Genomic DNA, 19,527 nt, shown 5'->3' with positions numbered 1-19,527 from the left:
AGAAACGCAAAAGGCAAAATACGAGACAAATTGTTAACAAGTTTATTCCGGGTAGTTCTGTATGACATGTGTGAAACTTTGCACATTCACTGCTGAATATCCAAAGTCTGCAAAGGCGAAGTCCACGCTCACAAGTTGAAGTTTAACGTCACTCAACGTCAATAACGAGTATGCCCCACGTGAGCATCAATAACTGCTCGGCATCTCCTGCCCATGGAAGCGATGAGATGACGAATCACATCCTGTGAAATGGCTGTCCACTCAACCTGCAAAGCTGCTGCAAGCTGAGGTAGAGTCTGCGGTTGAGGTTGTCGCCGTCGCAGACGTCGGTCCAACTCGTCCCAAAGATGTTCGATGGGGTTTAAATCTGGTGATCTGGAGGGCCAGGGAAGAACGTTGATGTTGTGGTGTCTCAAGAAGACAGTGGTGAGTCGGGCTGTGTGAGGACGAGCGTTGTCATGTTGAAAAACGTCGTTGACGTTCACCATGATGGGTTGCACATGAGGCCTAAGAATCTCGTAGACGTTTGCGAGCGGTCTGATCGGGAATCCTACGCAGCCCTGGTAGGGTTGAGACAATAAACGTCGAAGTGGTGGTCCTATCCCGAAGGTGACGTAACCGGATGTTGCGATCTTGGTCTGCCAGATCGTGGACGGTCACGGGTTGATCCATGTTGTTGGTGACGATTCCATAGACTTGTGATGGTGCTTGGGTGGTCATTCACAGCTCTGGCAACATCTGATCGAGATTTGCCTGCTTCTAAGCGACCAATGGCGTTGTTGCGTTGTGCTTCAGTCAGTCTTGGCGTGACTGTATTGCGTGTCGGTGGCTTAACACTGAGCTATGGAAACCGAGAACCCGTCACTTTTATACGGATTTTGCACATGTTGCACTTGCAAAACATGCAGATCTCTCAAACAAATTTATTGGACACGCATGCGTTTTGGCGAAAAATCCGATGTTTTCCTCCGTTTTCAAAGTGCACAACTTTTATTGTCATTTTGATATGAAAATCAGTGCCTTAACACGAGTAACATCACATACTCTGAGCTTGTAACGTTATTACATATATTTCTCTTTAAAATAACAAAAATATCCCTTTTGCGTTTCTTTTTTTGAAGGGTATATTATATAGGTGTTAAATGGATCGTGATACTTGGATCATTTCCAAAAATAATGCACTGTTTCAAACGATACATTTAAATTTTTTTTTTATTTCTATTGCTCTCACAATCTGACGTAAAGGCTTTTAACTTTTATCTATTGTTCTACATACTATTATTGACTGTTTCACTACAGTTAATCAAACCTTTTTAATACTGAATATTAAAAAAAAAGATAAATCTGTATTTGGAATTACTTGAAGGCCTTACTAATTGTCTCTCTTTCCCGGCATGGCCCGTTGCACCAAACATGCTCGCCCTTTCAGCCGTGGGGGCGTTATAATGTGACGGTCAATCCCCCTCTTCCTTGGTAAAAGAGTAGTCCAAAGTTGGCGGTGGGTGATGATGACTAGCTGCCTTACCTCTCGTCTTACACTCCAAAATTAGAGAGGGCTAGCGCAGAGAGCCCTCGAGTAGCTTTGCGCGAAATTAAAAAAAACAAACAAAAAATACTAATTTTCTAAATCAGGAATTCTCATATAAATTATAAAATGTTCTATATGTAGCTGATTCTTTTTATTAATTACTCTAGAAAATTATTCTTAGATATTGCTCTAGTTTAAAATTTATTGACCCTTTTACATAAAGCAGCAGAATGCGTCGATTTAGAATATAGTTAGTTTAATCAGTAAGGCATTTTTTTTCTATAGAAGTAATTATGCTATACATATATATATATTTCTAATGGAAAGCGTTAACTGGCGGATTTAAACATCACAAAGAAGAAGTATTGTGCAACACAGATATAATTTCTTTTGTTGCAACTTCATACTTTTAGTTAGAATTTCAATCTATTAAAAATCAACTGGTTTTCAGTGCACCAATAACTCAAGCGAAAATTTTACACAGGTGGTGGTGTTATCTAAATGGACAGTTTCAAAGATACATAATTGGCCAGTACTGTGAAAGAGCATCGAAATACTATTCTTGCATATAAAAACAATGATATTAGTGAATGGTAAATTTAAAGTAATATGTTAGAACATGAGGTGCAGAGGGACAAACCTTATTTGTGTTAGTACCTGTTTATGTCCATATATGAACAGACACAGATAATTTACACATGCTCACCATGTTCTCTAAAGATTCTTTTCTTGTGACTCACATTATGACTTACTGGATTCATATATCCCATTTCAATAATCAAAATTATAGATAGGTTGTTTATAAATGTTGTCATTTGTATTTTTTAAGGTTGGACTTTGATAAAAGTGCCATATGCAAAAATAGTGACTATTTCTTTTCCTCTTATCAAATATAAAAGTTTCAATTTTTGTATGTGTTAAGTATGTACTTTTCATACAGAATGCCAGTCAAGGGAGCCATTAGATACCTACCGACCTTGTAACCTACTGTACCACGCACATTCCAGTGGAAATAATTTCTATAAAGTGGGTTATACTAAATTGAAATACACATTGATTTTTATAGTGAAAACTCAGATAATGTATCGATGTTCAAATCTCCCTTATTTTGCAGTGAATTACGGAGACAGAGACTGTAACATGAGAAAAAGAGTATTATTGGAATAGTAACAGAATTTGGAGTAGTATAGAATAAGATTCATGAGAGATCTCTCCAGTGAAACCACCATGAGATAGTCTTGCTTAAAAACTGATTTAGGTTAAACAACAATCTATGCTACATTACATCCAGTCCTTCTCTTAAAGACTTCGTTTCTTAAAGTCCTGTTGAAGTAGGAGAATTCCAACTTTACTCCATGAAACATTTTATGCTAAAACTCCTGTTATTTTACGAAATATATTCAATTACGTTAAGGTATATCAATGCATATAGAATACTATATATGTATTATCTAAATGTTCACCTTCCTTGATTGAATATAAATCTTTATGGCGTCTAAGCTATGTAAAACGACGTTTTTCACTAGTTCAACGGTCGGCTTGGATCTTATAACACTAATATTCGATGTCAGCCGAAAAGATAATTTTAAAAACGCATAACTAAATAACACTGTGAAAGGCGATCAAATATTCTTGCATACAAAGAAAGTAAAGCTGTCGTTTTCGTAAATTTGATGACGAGAAGTTACAGACGATTTGAATGGTTACGAAAATAACGTTATTTACAAGTTTAATACAGTAACAAATGTACAGTGTTTCAACAAGATTTTATTATTATCAAGTGCATATACTTTACTTAGACACAGGAATATAGGTAAAGTAGTGAAACAAAGAGGTCACGTACCGGACATTGCTTAACGTTGGGTGTGTTTTCTTATTGGAAAGCCACATCGGGGTATCTGCTGAGTCCAAAGAGGCTTATTATGTTTAAAATGACCGAATCTTTAATAGATATGCAAGAATCTTTATAGTTGCAATATTTGTAAATAGGTTTTTCTTTTTTATTGTGGTCAGCAAAATTATTTTCCAGTTTTCTTCTGGGTCATTATTACACACTATTTTATAAATAACATTGATATTTTTGATATACACAATTTTTATGTAGTAAACGTTTTCAGTTTAGGACCAAGTATAATGAACGAATTTAAAGTCGACAGGAATTTTACATTTAGAATAAGTTTTGTCAAACTGGGAATCATTTTCAACTGATGTCTTGTTAGATGGTACGCTTCACTCCTATGTTTGGAGAGGACGGTCATTATTAAGATTGTGTAGAGGCAATTAATGGAATCTCCTGATTCAAACTTACCGATATCAATGAAATATAATAAGCATATATTTAAGTGTTAAAACTCCGAAATATCATGCAGACATATTAGGCCTTCATTCTTTGTATTGTGTTTCAATTTATCTAGAAGTAACCGGCACAGTTCGTAAGTTTTGAGATGATAAACAAGAATAATCAAAAGACATTCACAAGAAGTGAACACCAATACAGTGAACTCATAGCTTGTTATTTATAATCCATTTATGCGCTTCACTAATTAGATGATGAGGCTATCGATAAATCAAATTACCCAATTTTTCGTCAGGGTCGACAATACCGACAGATGCCGGTTGTTTTCTGCATGAATAGATTAAAAACGTCATACTTACTCTCGCCATTTACCTGCGCTTGGTTGAATTTCTTCACTTTGAAATTCAGAGCACTGGCCAGAAATCACATTACTTCGGCACCGTCCAACGCCCATCGCAATTCTTTGTTTTAATTAGATAGTCGGATTTCATGGTATCGTATGTTGAAAAATTATGTACAGAGGGCATCGTTTTGGAGATTTTATATCTTTGGATATATCGATGTATATTTATGTTTTTGTGGGTTTTTTTCGGATTTATAGTTCATTTTGGCTAATAATCTGTGAAAAAGTACTAAAGAACTAACATAAGAACATCAATGTTTTTGGATCTAATGAGAATTTGTTTCTTTATGCTACCACTTGAGAAACCTATGTCTGCATACATGACAAGCATAATCATTCTATTGTTTGCATCATTTTAATCTGGGAAAGATTGGATTCCATCATAGCGAACTGGATCTAAAAGACAGACAATCAAATACACACACAGGGTTTTGCTGTAGTAGATATTCACTCAGGTGCTTACCAAGAAGATAATCTAAATCTTGTATGTTGCCAGAGACATTGAGAAAATACAAGAAGATAATTTAAATCTTGTATGTTGCCAGAGACATTGAGAAAATACTTCTATACTTGCACAGTTTTCTTTTTAATGATCTGGTATGTTGTTGTACCAATAGATAGAGCATGCCTTGCTAGCCTTCTCTTCATATTTATCAGAAATATTGTCATAGCTGTCAAACACCTTCACTAATTTGTTGGAAAATTTGAACTTTGAAGAAGATAAAGCTGAGAAATTCCGAGCAACTTACGAAATATGTGTTATTTGTTTCCATCAAATGACTGGATAACTCATCTGGCTTCTTTAATATATACATTTAAACCATTGCCAAATTAAGTGATATATGTAAACTTGCAAATCAAATCCCAATACTTTGACCTGTATAAGGCTTTTTGCATTGTTTCATCATCAAGGAACAGTAACAAAGGTATAGAACTAACTGCATGTCTGAATATTGTTTTTATGGTCAAATTTTTCCCACATTATGTGAGCTCTAATGTTCACCTTAAAACAAGTTCTGGGTTGATACTCATTTTCACTGCAAGTGATTTGACTGGTATTTTTGTCTTCTCCTGAATGTCTGCAAATGTCATAGCTTCATATTCAGAAATGTCTGCATAAAATGTTTGTCACGGTTCACTGTGAAACAATGTTCTAGATTTATATGCACCATGTAAATGTATGGCCAAGAGTGTAATTTGCGACTGCCTTGGTTTTATTCCTATTTATAAAGGAAATTTCTTAGTTTTGTTTCTGTTACATTTAACACATTTTATATTTAAATCTGGGATGAGTTATATATATATATGTATATTGTTAAATGATTATTACTGTTCTTAGTGAAACTACTGGAAGAACATAAAAAGGCAGGAAAAGATGGTAATGGCAGATTAGATGCATTGCAGTAATTTTTGTACAATAATTTAGTCTATACATTCACAAATATTAATACTTTGTTTTATATAGATCACTTTAAAAGATTCTGCAAAGTTTGTCGGTTGTTCATGTTATATAAATAATTTTCATCGTAGTAGGTAGATAATGCATTTTATTTGTATAAGACAATCAAGATAAAGTGTACCATTGAACGTTAAGCTCTTTTAAATGTTATTGAACATTGGTTCATGTTACATAACAAAACAATATATTTAAAGCTTTTATTTGGACTACTGAAGAAATAATCCAGTAACTCTTAAAATAATGTTTATTACTTTGCTTGTAATAAGATTTTTGAGAAAAAAACCTGTTTAAACTGTACCTAGAAATCTAAGTCTTAGGACTACTTAAAAGTAGGGCAAATGCATGGCATACACTAAATAACTTTCATTGTTAACGACGTTCACATTCTTTTCTCTTAGGCTAGGTATATAAACCTTTTGATTTTTTCTGTATCAATAAAAGACATAGTTGATGTTCTACTATATACATAATTTGAAAAAAATTAGAGACAAAGCTCAGTATGTTCATTAAACATTTAATAATGAAACCTAGCAATTAATTGATGATAGTTGAATGTGCCTTTTTGTATTGTACTTAAAAGACTGGTTAAAATAAATAAAATTCGTTAATTTTCATGAAAACATTTATCAGAAGTTATTGTAGCTTGAATTGAAGCTACATTAATTAAATTGCATTATAACAAACTATTTATATCTCAAGGTAATTTACAGATCCAAAATAGGCATGTTATGTAAAAATAAAATTCATAAATGAATCGTATCTTATTTTGTTTCTTCTTTAGATTCTCTCTCAGTGGCTCAGCGATAAGTCTGAAAGCTAATAATCCATAAACTGGCTTCATGCTGAGTAAACAAACAAATTCCTGTTTAGTTTAAATGATAATACAACAAAAATGTATTAATCTATAAAGTTATTATTTCAAATAGACTAATGGATTAAAGTTAGAGGTCTGTGAAACCAACATACTGCACCTATGCTACAATAACAAGTAAATTGTCGTTTCAAGTGGAAAGACCAATAGTACTTTCATACAAAACCAAAGATACTTACTTTTCGAGTACACAATTTATTATAATCCATAATTAAAAACATTTACTACTTAAAATATTTATTCACAACTTTTATTTTTCAGTTTAAAAGAAATATTGTTAGTCAGTAATTTATAGTTTAATTAATATATAAACAACTTAATATTATAAGCTCAACATAATATTTATAAAAGTAAATTACCTTGGTTTTGAATGAAACATTGTTCTCAAATCTGGCCCATGCCTAAAACAATTTGGCTTCCGAGAAGCAATGTACTATTAATTCTACAGTTATAATATTATTGTATTTACATTTTTAAGTATTTGTTCCTGAACATAACATTACTTATACAACTCTGATCTTAATTTTCTAACTGAATTTCACGGATAATGCGTGTTCTTTAAATTTCTCTGAACCAACTTTCAGCTTAGGTCCGAAACCTTATCGTTAATTACGGCTAGGTTACTATTTTATTCAATGCTGGTTGTAATTTGTACAGCTTAATAATGTGCTCTAGTATTGTGTTAGTTCATACTCCGTTTTAAGTAACAGAAGACATTGCTCTATTCATGTTAAGAAAGAGAAACTACCATAATATATTTTAAAGAATCTGGTTAGTTCTGTAAAGTAAAGAACTATTACGAATAATGGACTTGTGACTCTGAGGCTAATGTTGGTTATTATCGAGTGTCACTTTCTTACTTGGAGTGATTTGTTAGTGTATATTGACAAAAGGCTGTGATATCTGATCAAACACATCTTTGGTTGAAATAAGATGCAGCCAAAAAAGATTCAGCGTACACTTTAAAGAAAGAAACCAAAATGGGGCCAAATTAATAGTTTCACTTATAACACTAATAATACTTTTAAAGCAGATATTCATTTATTAGATAACTAAGCTGTATATATTGTTTCATTTACAATCATGCTGCAGTCTGGCCATCAATTTTAATGTAATACCTTTAAGTTGCACACTGAATCCTTTCTGGACGCACCTTTTTACCACACATAAAAAGTTCTCGATTAGATATTTTATTATTGGGACCACGGTTTGCATTGAAGTTCCTGAACAATTTTTAATAATGTTTTAGATGAAGATCTGTTGGAAGATGTAGATGGCTCAAGAGGCTTTGCTCTTTCTGATGTTACTACAATATCTTGTGGACCTCTAATGTGTTCCTGAGTAGAATATTGTTGAGGGTTTTTTTCAGACTCAAGGTTATCATTATTTTCAACACCTGAAAGATCAAAAGTCCAGCTTTCGCTTGGCACTGAAGGAACAGTAAATCTTGTGTCATCATTTAACACTCTGCTTGCACTTGAGCAAAACTCTAAATTAAATATATTAGTTTTCTTTGTAAACTTTTTATACAAATCACCAGTACACGTTTTGTCACTGGTTTCATTTTCACATTCTCTTAAATTTGGAAGACTAATATATCTAACCATGTACTCCTCTGTACCAGGAATGCTTGATAATTGTGTAGGCTCCCCCTCTACAAGTTTACTGTCTGGCTGTGCATCAGAATATGTGAGGTTTGGTGTCGAGGAGGCCAGGCTAACATCTGAGTCTTCTTCAGTTGGAAGTTGGAGCACAGAGCTTGAAAGAGCCTTTTTTGATGATGGAAATTCTGGTACAAATCGAACACCTTTACGAGCTTCTTTCAAACTGGCATCTTGTTTAAATTCAAGCTTTTCTTGCTGGTAAGGATTTGATGTTTTGTGTAAAGTGAATTTTCTGGAGTGTTTATGAGGTGTTTTTGGACCAACTCCAAGAAGAGCATTTCCAACAGTGGAGAGTTTCTGAGTAGAAACACTAGATGGTCTTTGAATTTTAAATCTTACGTTTGCATCTGGGCAATTTATATTACTTAAAGTCGTCTGACCTGAAGAATCCTTGGTTTTAAGATCCGGTAAGCTACCATCCACTTCATCAGGACGAGAATATCTACAATATATTATAAAAAAATAACTTCACTACTTGCTGAAGTACTGAACATTTTGCACATTTACTATTTCTACTTCTGAAGTAAGGGTAGAACTGCGGTTAATGATTTCAAAAGTAATATCATGTAATATATCTGTAAATATATCGTCAGTGAAACACTAATATCTATTTTACAAAGGGTTATTTCTCTTGTTTTCACAGGAAAAGTTAAATTATTTTATTTTAAAGAAAAATTTATTGTTAGTTTTGAAAACTGTCATAAATAGATAAGAAAAACAAAATAGTAAACTTTCTCATTAAATTTAAACTGTTCGAGAATATCTTTTGGCAACTTTTTCTTTGAAAAAAAGAACTTTCATGAAGAAACTGGCTAGCTACATTGAATTTCTCTTTTTTAGAATTAATACTTCTCATTGCTGCATTTTTCAAGACTAGCACTAGTCTAATTAATTACACGGAACATTAGTAAATTCACTTATAAGGTAAGCTTAATGTCTGAGTTTGTAGTATTTTTTTTCCTTCCAAATTAATAGCTCCAAAGCAGAACAACGAAAAGCTGCTGTTTATTACAACGTATTGAGTGAAAATAATATGTATTTATTAAACAATTCTGTACAATAAAATAGCCAGCAGGATAGCAACAATAAACGAGGAGAGTACAATAAAAGAGCCAACAAAATAACAACAATAAATAAGTTGAGTGCAAGAAAATAGCCAGTAGAGAATACACAAGGTGAGTACAATGAAATAGCCAGCATAACAAGAATTTTAAAAACGGTGAGAACAATGAAATAGCTGACAAAGCATCAACAACAAACAAGATAAGTACAATAAAATAACCAGCAGGATACCAACAATAAAATAATCAGCAAAATAACAAAATAAATAAAGTACAATGAAATAGTCAGCAGATTAATAGAAACAAAAAAGATAAGTACAACAAAGTACTTAGCAGAATAACATCAATGAACAAGATGAGTACAATAAAATAGGTAGCAGGATAACAACAATAATAAAAGTGAATACAATGAAATAGCCAACAGTAAATAGTAACAGTAAATAAGATGAGTACAATAAAATAGTCAGCAGTATAACAATGATAAACAAGATGAGTACAACAAAGTAGTCAGCAGAATAGCAACAACAATTTTATTATTTGAAGATTTGATATAATACTTTGTTTTATTTATTGTAGCTTTAAATCTGCATATATTTGAGTTTTCTGTTGTACTATTTTATTTATTGTCTTTAATATTTATTGTTTTCAAACTTAACTTTAGAAAAAGTTAATATCGTAATGAAACATAATGCACTTTCCTTTGTTAGCTCTCCTTGTGCAGGTGTTCAGTTTTATATCATTTTACGATCCATTAATAACTATGGAATACCTTCAAAATTACGCTAGAAAAAATCTGCAATCTATGTGTTTTTTTAACATGAATATATGTCTTCTTGGATTTCTATCAAGTATATTTTTTCTTCAACTTAACTGAAATTAGAAAACAGCATATTTTAATGTCTCTATTTTAGTAATCTCTAACTATTCTAGGTTCTTCGTTCAAAGTTCTTCTACGTTTGGGAGCAGTACAAAGTAAAAAGCCCTTAAGCAGTCTTAAAAATAATTATTGTAACAAAACATGTGAACACGAAATTCGCGCAGTAACGATAGTACTTGTGTTTTAACACCATATGAACTGATGAAAAGTAATATTTTATATTCTGGTATATAAAAGCTTCGTTATTCTTTCAGAGAAAACTTGTAGAATAGTTCAAAGTTTATTAGGTCATGTGAAGCGAAAACACTTTCTTTTAACGTTCAATGTTTGGTATCTTAACCCTTAAATCATCGTCTTGTTTCATACAGTTTATTATCATTGGAGTTTGGTAATTCTACGGTTTTTTTTCATGTTACGATAGTCAGTGTTAAAAACTGACCAAAACTCATATTCTCTACCAAATAGCTATAGAACACCAGCAGTAATTAAAGGAATTAATTGTATTATTTAATGTAGTTTGTATTGACAAGTTTATGGGCTTACAAAAATATGGTGCATAACTAGATTTTTTAAAAGTGTGTTTGAAAACGTATGTGATTCATATGGATTATCATCAGTAATTGTAGGGTCAAGAGTGTAATTTGTGACTGCCTGGTGAGTACAATAAAATAGGCAATAGAATAACAACAATAAAAAAAATGAGTACAACACAATACCAATCAGAATAACAACAATAAACAAGGCGAGTACATCAGAATAGTCAGCATAATAACACTAATGAAAAAGGTGTGTACAATAAAATAGCCAGCGGAATAGCAACAACAAACAAGGTGAGTGCAATAAAATAGCAGCAGTATAACAACGATAAAAAATTGAGTACAACAAAATAGTCAACAGAATAACAACAATAAAAAGGTAAGTACAATAGAATAGTTAGCAGAATAACAACAATAAGAAGGTAAGTACATTAGAATAGCCAGCATAATAACATCAATGAAAAAAGGTGTGTACAATGAAATAGCTAACGGGATAACAACAATAAATAAGGTGAGTACGATAAAATAGCCAGCAGTATAACAGCGATAAACAAGGTGAGTACAACGAAATAGTCAAGAGAATAACAATAATAAACAAGGTGAGTACAACAAAATACTCTGCACAATAACATCAATGAAAAACGTGAGTATAATAAAACAGCCACCAGAATAGCAACAATAAATAAGCTAACTACAGTAAAATAGTCAGCAGATTAATAACAACAGAAAGATGAGTAAAACAAAATATTCAGCAGAATAACAATAATAAACAAGGTTAGTGCAACAAAGTACCCAGCAGAATAATAGCAATAAAAAATTGGAATAGCCAGCAGAAAGATAACAGTAAACAAGGTGAGTACAACAAAATAGTCAGCAGAATAACAATAAAAAAATGCAAGAACAATAGAATAACCAGTAGAATAACAACAGTAGAAAAGGTAAGTACAATAGAATAACCAGCAAGAACGTGAGTGCAATATAATAGCCAGCAGAATAACAACAATAAACAAGGTAAGTACAATATAATAACCAGCATAATAACAACAAGAAACAAGGTGAGTAAAATAAAATAGCCAACAAAACAATAATTTTAAAGAAGGGTGAGCACATTGAAATAGCCAGCAAAACAGCAACCCCATAAACGAGGTGAACGTAACGAAAAGCCGAGAAAACAACAACCATAAACAAGGTGAAAAGTCTTAATTTAAACATATCTACAAATACTATTAAAATTTTATTTGCCGACATATGTCTGTAATGCCATTTATGATTAGCCCATAATATTTCACTTTAGAGGCGTTTATAACATAGTAGGTTACAGTGGCATTTAAACTTCTATAAATTGTATCTGACTAATTACCTTAACATGATAATTTTCATTAAATCAAAGGGACCAAAGAATGAGCCTCTGTCTTCCGTAAGTTACTACATGATTAAACAAATAGTTCACTATTTAAGTCGACAACGTTCAAGTATCTATAAACTGAATTATGTCTAACTAAACCATATCAGCACCCATAGAAAACACGTGCTTTGGTTGTAGTACATCTGGTGGTCTTTCTTCTTAATTGTTTAAATACAAAGTGAGTCTTGTTTTTTGTTTGTTATTGAATTTCACGCAAAGATACTCGAGGGCTATCTGCGCTAGCCGTCCCTAATTTAGTAGTGTAAGACTGGAGGGAAGGCAACTAGTCATCACCACCCATCGCCAACTTTTGGGCTACTCTTTTACCAACGAAGAGTGGGATTGACCGTCACATTTTAAGGTCCCCACGGCTAAAAGGGCGAGCATGTTTTGGTGCGGCGGGGATTTGAACCCGCAACCCTCAGATTACGAGTCGAACGCCTTAACCCACCTGGACATGTCGGGTTAAAGTGAGTCTAAAATGTGATCTTCAAATAAGGATTTGTTATAAAAGTTATTATAAAAATTATCGATACTAAACATTGTATCTGTTATTTCTGTTTGTTTTTTTTAATTTATTCGCAAGGCTACTCAAAAGCTATCTGGACCATCTGTCCCTAATTTTCAAGTGAAAAACTACAAGGAAGGCAACTCAAGTTACTTCTAATATTAACTTTGATCATTACGCTATGCGAGCATGTTAATAATGTGAAGGAATAAGAGTCTTTCAGAACCATACAAATTTTAAATTTTCAAAGAAACAAGAAGAGACGCTGCAAAAGTATTCCTACTAATCATTTACGCCATTTCAAGTAAACAAGAACGTATAAATAATAAAAGCAGTGCTATTTATTTTGTAATTCATTTTAATTTTAAACTTACCTGGGCAACTTATATTAACATAATTGCATCACGTATGAGTCACCGCACTCCTTCCTTCGAGCAGTATAAACAAAGGTTGTACCCCTCACATCATTATGTTCCTATACAAAGTATACATTATATCCCTGGTCGAGTATGGTTGCATGCTACTCTGTAACATGCTCGACTCTCTAATTAAGAAATTACAAGCATTACAACACAAGGCTGTCAGGACTGCCTTCCGTTTACCATGCTACACTCCCCATTGCTACCTAGATAAAATATGTGGCATACCACCTAATAAAACACGTTTACTTCAACTAGCCACTAAATTTTTTTAAAAAAGCAGTAAACCGTAACTAGCTTACAGCCGAGTTTACCGATTTATCATCTATCCCCTCCTCTTGGCAAAGGCACATTTCACCCTTTAATACACTTAACCCTATTTACTAGTGTCTTATATCTCAATTTAGTTATGATTATCTTGGCTGACTATCTTTTTCGTTTACAGCTCAGGTATTAACCAGATATATTTTTCCGGCATCGGGTTAGTGAAAGTGAGTTTTTCTCGGGGTACTCCCGTTTTCCTCCCACAGCTAAATTAGGGTATTAGGATTTACACATCCATACACTCATGTTGTTGGTGTTTTTTTTATTTTTTGAAGTCAGTGTTTAACCTCTCGCGGACCGCCAACAAACCTTTGCCACGAGATCACAGCATTATCTCGTTAACTTTAAATCGTAAATGTTTAGGCTATTAATCACTATCCAGTTAAATTTAACTTCGCGTGTAGGGCGAAGATAAGGTCTCTTCTGAGCGCCCTCGATTGTTTTACATCTCTTTTTGAGATGCTAAGTGATAAATTGGAATACCTGCCACGATTTTTAGCTTAGCTTTTATTGTGTAGATAAATAGAAAGGAGGAGAATCTTACCTCGTGATACCTGGGGATTTATCATGGCCACTGTCTTGTGTAATTTCATCTGTATGCGATGATATACCAAAGGATTCTCGCTCAATATGTTCAAGGCTTCCACTTGAACTCACGCTTTTTCTAATTTTGCCACCATATATCGTACATATTGAAGGTCTATGTTGATTGGTTCCCTGTTTTTGCCAGGTGTCACAGTCATCTTCCTGCTGTTCTTCAGTTCTATCAGGCATAACTAAACCTTGTTGCTCAGAGGGTACTCTGAAAAACACAAACTTGTGTTTTAATTAAGGCTTCATAAAGTTATAACAATAAATAGTTGTTTCAATTCTAAATGGTATGATGTATGAAGTTTATATATTTTCAGAGAAATATATGTAAGTTATTAAACTAATGTTTTTCATGATTTGTTTCGGCTTATTAACCGAAAAAAACAACATATTTTTGGCTAAAATTTAACTGAAGTGTTTAACAGATAGTAAGTAAAATATTTATTTAGATTCCAAGTTGGGCCTGTAGATCTGAAATAATAAAAAAAAGAAAGTTGCTTGTTAAAGTTCGTATATTTATCCCACATTTTTAAGTTAAATATATTTTAATTGAAAATGTGATGTTAAGAGTTTCTTCCAGTAAGTAGTTCTACGTATAACAAAGTAAAGCCCATTACTTACAGCATATATGCCACAGAGCCTCGATAAGTCTTCTTTTTATAAGCGACGGACGCCTCTGTGTAGGGTAACTTCATGTCAGTTTCATCAAAATAGCAGTCTCGGACTAAGGGTGGTGGGTCACGGCTTAGCGTGTCCACTCCAAGGTAAGACACCTAGATTAAAATCATAAATAGTGTAGATGTTTGTTTCTATTTTAATTTCGCGTAAAGCTACACGAGAGCTATCTGCGCTAGCTGTCCCTAATTTAGCAGTGTAAGACTCGAGGGAAAGCAGCTTGTCATCACCACTCACCGACACCACTTGGGCTTCTATTTTACTAACGAATAGTGTGAATAATTGTAACGTTATAACGCCCCCCGGCTGAAAGGATGAACATGTTTGGTGAGACGGGGGATTCAAACCCGGGACCCTCAGATTGCGAGTCGAGCGCCTTAACCACCTGGCCATGCCGGGCTTGGTGTAGATGAACAGAGAATACTTAAGGTAACACAACTGTGACACATTACATTGTGCTTACTTTAGCCCCCGCTAGTACAGCGGTATGTCTACGGATTTACAACGCTAAAATCAGGTGTTCGATTTCCCTCGGTGTGCTCAGCAGGTAACCCGACGTGACTCTGCTATAAGAAAACACACTCTTACGTTATTTTATTTACTTTTTCTCTCAGCGCAGATATTGCGCTTATTCTACTGTTTTGTTTTTTTTGCTTCTTATGCTTTCCACTATTATATCTCTTCAATGTGATGCGACGTTTCATTCTAGAAAAGAAATTCCTTCATGTGATTGATGGTTTAGTTTTTTAACTTGCTTGTTTATGGAATTAGTACAGGCGACTTTCTCACTGGAATATACCTATCATGTTCGTATAAATGTTATTATTCTATTTTTCAAAGCTTGTTTATATATTTAACATTCCTTTAATTAAGAAATCGATTGTTTTACTTTTCAAAAAACATATGGAGAAAAACAAAAAAACAATGAGTTATTAAATGATTTATAACACATTTGTGTTAAAAACGACAAAAATAACATAATTCAAATGACACTACAAACAACGTTTGTTTGCTTAGTTGGATTTTGTAGTTTGCACTTGCTGCCCATGATGTTGAAGTGGGAGACAAGAGAGAAGATTAGCTATGTATACATGCCACATAAGTGTAAACGGAAAAATAAGACCAAACCTCTTAAACTGATTAACTCTACGGATGTACGAGTTGTACACCACAAGTAATCCATTTACTTTAATATTTGAAACATAACAAGCATTAATATTAGAAATTTTATACTTCAGAAATGCTAAACTTGTTCAGGGTTAAAGATTGTGAATTCCTGGACGCCAGTATAACTCAGTGACAAATAGTAAATTTAAGAATATCTTGGGAATTACGATTTCTTCGCACCAAAATTTACAGTTTTGGTTATGATAAAAATTATTAAACAACGTACTTAATAAAAGCTTAGAGGGATAAATTTGTAATACCAATGATGTTTATATAAATAGGGATTACTTGTAGTGAATTAAGGACAAATCCAACATTAAACATTGACATTACAACAATTCTAACTCCACTTTAACACTTTAAATTTATCGTTCTTTTGTAATAAAATAGATTCTCAACTGCTATTTCAATATCATAATTAGTATATTTACGGGCTCTTTCGATGATTTACTTACTAATTATTTTTATTAGTGTCTCTTAGCTATAACTTTCGGGTAGTATTCTAAAGCAATCTCTCTATTGTGTACACAATCACGTAGGAAATTAAATCATAACTTCAGACAAAGAAAACTTGTATTGTATTTAATAATAGCTTGATTGAAATCAAAATGCCCAATTAAACACAGGTTTAATTCAACTGGAAAGAAAGCAGCGCACCTTGATGTGTCGATCTATAATCCAGTTTAGTTCAAAATCTTCATCATCGTCACCAAATGGATTAATGAGTTGTTCAGCAACCTGCACATGAAACAGCTGCCTTAGTTTTGAAAGATTGAAAGTTGTTCTTTATTACCCATAACAAACCTTAAGTTCCATATGCAATGAACTATAATAATTCCTTTAGATACAATTTTCTTCAAGCAGGATTTTTAAAATACTTTAATATTGTTTTTTGTTATGTTATGGTGCAGTATTATAAAATAATGTAAAATATTACTGTATGAATTAGTACTCTGTTATTACAATGCAGCAGAGAAGAGTATAAAAATATACTATAGTGTAGAATAATGAGAGTATTACACTAAAACTTAGTATAGTGTGAGTAGTTATCCCGGAACTGTCGCGCCCAAGGAATGCCGCCTTACACATTGCTAGGTCGCCATGACAAGCGGTCATGATGAATGATTGCATCAGAAAGAGAAAACATGTTTTTTGGCTGTTATGGCAGGTGACCATCATTCATACAATATATGTTTCATTTTATCTATAATTAAATTGTCCTATAAAGGATACTTAACATTAATTTATATATAACTAATTCGTCTTAAAAAGGAGAGTGAATGCTAATTCATTAGTTATTTATTAATTCATTCATCTTACAATGAAGAAGAGAACGTGTTTCTAAACTGCCACGACTCATACAATACATGTCTCATCACATCCATAGTTACTCGTTAATTCATTTATAATTAAATTGTCATGAAAAGGACAGTGAATGCTATTCACTAGTTAGATTATTTATCCTTAAAAGGACACTTGATGCTAATTCATTTATAATTAATTCATTCTAAAATGGACGCTTAACACTAACTCATCAGTTAATTAAGTTTCCTGTCTTATAAGGACTATATCTTAATCAAGTAATTAAAGATTTTCATTGATATAGTAAAATGTCAAAAACAGTATTTAATGTAATACAATTATATACATTTACTATGCACACAATATATGTCTGTAATTTTAAATCACTCTATAAAAGCGATATCATGCAATACTTGTTTGTTTGTTTTTTTGGAATTTCGCACAAAGCTACACGAGGGCTATCTATGCTAGCCGTCCCTAATTTAGCAGTGCAAGACTGCAGGGAAGGCAGCTAGTCATCACCACCCACCGCCAAGTCTTGGGCTACTCGTTTACCAACAAATAGTGGGATTGACCGTCACATTATACACCCCCCACGGCTGGGAGGGCAAGCATGAACCCCGGATTACGAGTCGCACCCCTTACGCGCTTGGCCATGCCAGGCCCATGCAATAATTAAAACTTTACTTAATACAGTAATTTACATTGTCAATTAAACGATTACTGTGTAATAACATTTTTTACTCATTTGTGACAAAATAATTTACACATATTTTACAAAGGCAGACCTTCATATATACTTAATCGCTATTATTACCATAGAATTTTAACAAATATACTGAAACAGTAGAAGCCATCAATGTCTAGAATTCATTATATTAAAATAAAATCTTAACACTAACATGTTTTTACAGATAATGATTTGTAATAAAAAATAATAAATGATTGACTTACTGTATTCGTCCATTTTCTAAATAGCCATTGATCACCTCCAGAGGCACATAAAACTTGTGAAAGTACGGAATATATTTCTAATCTGTGTATAGCTTCTTTCAGACAATGCTCTTTAGGACATTGTTTCATAAATCATATCTTAACCAATAATAATCCTAAAACTACATGAATGAGTTACTGATTACCAATATTTAAAACAACACAGCTTTCACACTGTCTATCATTAAAAATCATGGAAATCTCCACATGTCATTTCTAACTTCAGGAAACTAATGAACTTGTATCAGATGTTCAAGGATATAGACAGTTTGCGACAACACGTGATCAAATGTAAATCTTGAAGATATTGACTCATCAACAAAATACAAACACACACACACAGGTTATCAAGTATGTTATTTATACCTTTCAGACTGTTTAAATCTAAGACACTAATAGCAAATTGCATACATACAATCTGGAAATGGATGTTTAAGAATTACAAACGTCAGACACAATAAATATGGACACTAACAAGATTGTTTTCAGGATTGTCACACATACAATGTAGGGCTGTGACTTAGTCATTCGACGACCTTTGCTTATAAGTCACATTAATAAGAATATTGCATGTTCTTTTCCAGATCTTTCAAAACATTATGCACTTATAAACTTATCTAGACTAAGTACTGTGCTGCAGGGTAAAAGCAGAGTAGAGGTTGAATGTTTGATATTCTTGGTCATGGACCTTCTTGGAAAAGAAAATATACAAAATTAGAAAAACCACATAATTAGAATTATCAAGTCTATTTCACAATAACTGGCTACCTGGTACAAAGACAAAGTAATTCAAGTTTTTGGTAATAATTTAGTGTTTGTCATATACACAGCTGGCCAAAATTTTAAGGCCAATGAACATAAAGAAAAAATATGCATTTTGCGTTGTTAGACTGAACCACTTACTTGAGTAGAGCTTTGAAAAATGAAAATAAAAATAAAAACTTTTTAGCATTTAATAGGGAAAATGTAAACACTATGAAGTTAGCCTAAATACTAACTGATCAAAAGTTTAAGATCATACCAAAAATAAGTCATAAACAGGGTAGGAAATGAGTTGCACGGCCGTCATTGCGAATAACTGCAAACATTCGCTTTGGCAGGGTCGACATAAACGTTTGCAGAAGGCTGGCTGGAATGTTATTCCAAATAGTGGAGATGGCTTCACGAAGATCATGCACTGTTTGGAATTGACATCCATGTCTACAGATTTCCCTTGCTACCCACCCCCAAACATTTTCAGTGGGGTTCAGTTCGGGCGAACACGCTGGATGGTCCAAAAGAATCACGTTATTCGACATGAAAAAATCCTTTGTCTTGCGGGCATTGTGGATCACAGCGTTTTCCTGCTAAAAGATCCAGTCATTTCCACACAAGCGATGGCCTTCAGTTAATAAGGATGCTCTCTCCAACATGCCAATGTAGCCAGCTACTGTTTGACGCATTTGTAT

The 19,527-nt window shown here is 33.1% G+C and overlaps 1 protein-coding gene across 3 annotated transcripts in view; it reads right to left on the bottom strand.

Annotated features, from left to right (window-relative positions):
• Window positions 1-5,759: 5,759 nt before the first annotated feature.
• LOC143233878 (bestrophin homolog 15-like) overlaps window positions 5,760-19,527 on the bottom strand; it is a 56,541-nt gene continuing 42,773 nt past the window's right edge. For all 3 annotated transcript variants that reach the window (XM_076470727.1, XM_076470728.1, XM_076470729.1), the window contains 4 exons: window positions 16,442-16,522; window positions 14,564-14,715; window positions 13,896-14,153; window positions 5,760-8,663 (listed from right to left, as the gene is read on the bottom strand). In XM_076470727.1, coding sequence (XP_076326842.1) covers window positions 7,751-8,663; window positions 13,896-14,153; window positions 14,564-14,715; window positions 16,442-16,522 — 1,404 coding nt within the window. In that variant the 3' untranslated portion in view covers window positions 5,760-7,750. The remainder of the gene's footprint in view (window positions 8,664-13,895; window positions 14,154-14,563; window positions 14,716-16,441; window positions 16,523-19,527) is intronic.

Source organism: Tachypleus tridentatus, chromosome 12 (genome assembly GCF_004210375.1).
Source record: "Tachypleus tridentatus isolate NWPU-2018 chromosome 12, ASM421037v1, whole genome shotgun sequence".
Classification (NCBI taxonomy): domain Eukaryota; kingdom Metazoa; phylum Arthropoda; class Merostomata; order Xiphosura; family Limulidae; genus Tachypleus; species Tachypleus tridentatus.
Note: the sequence above shows the minus strand (reverse complement) of the source record. Positions and strands in the feature narration are given on the sequence as shown.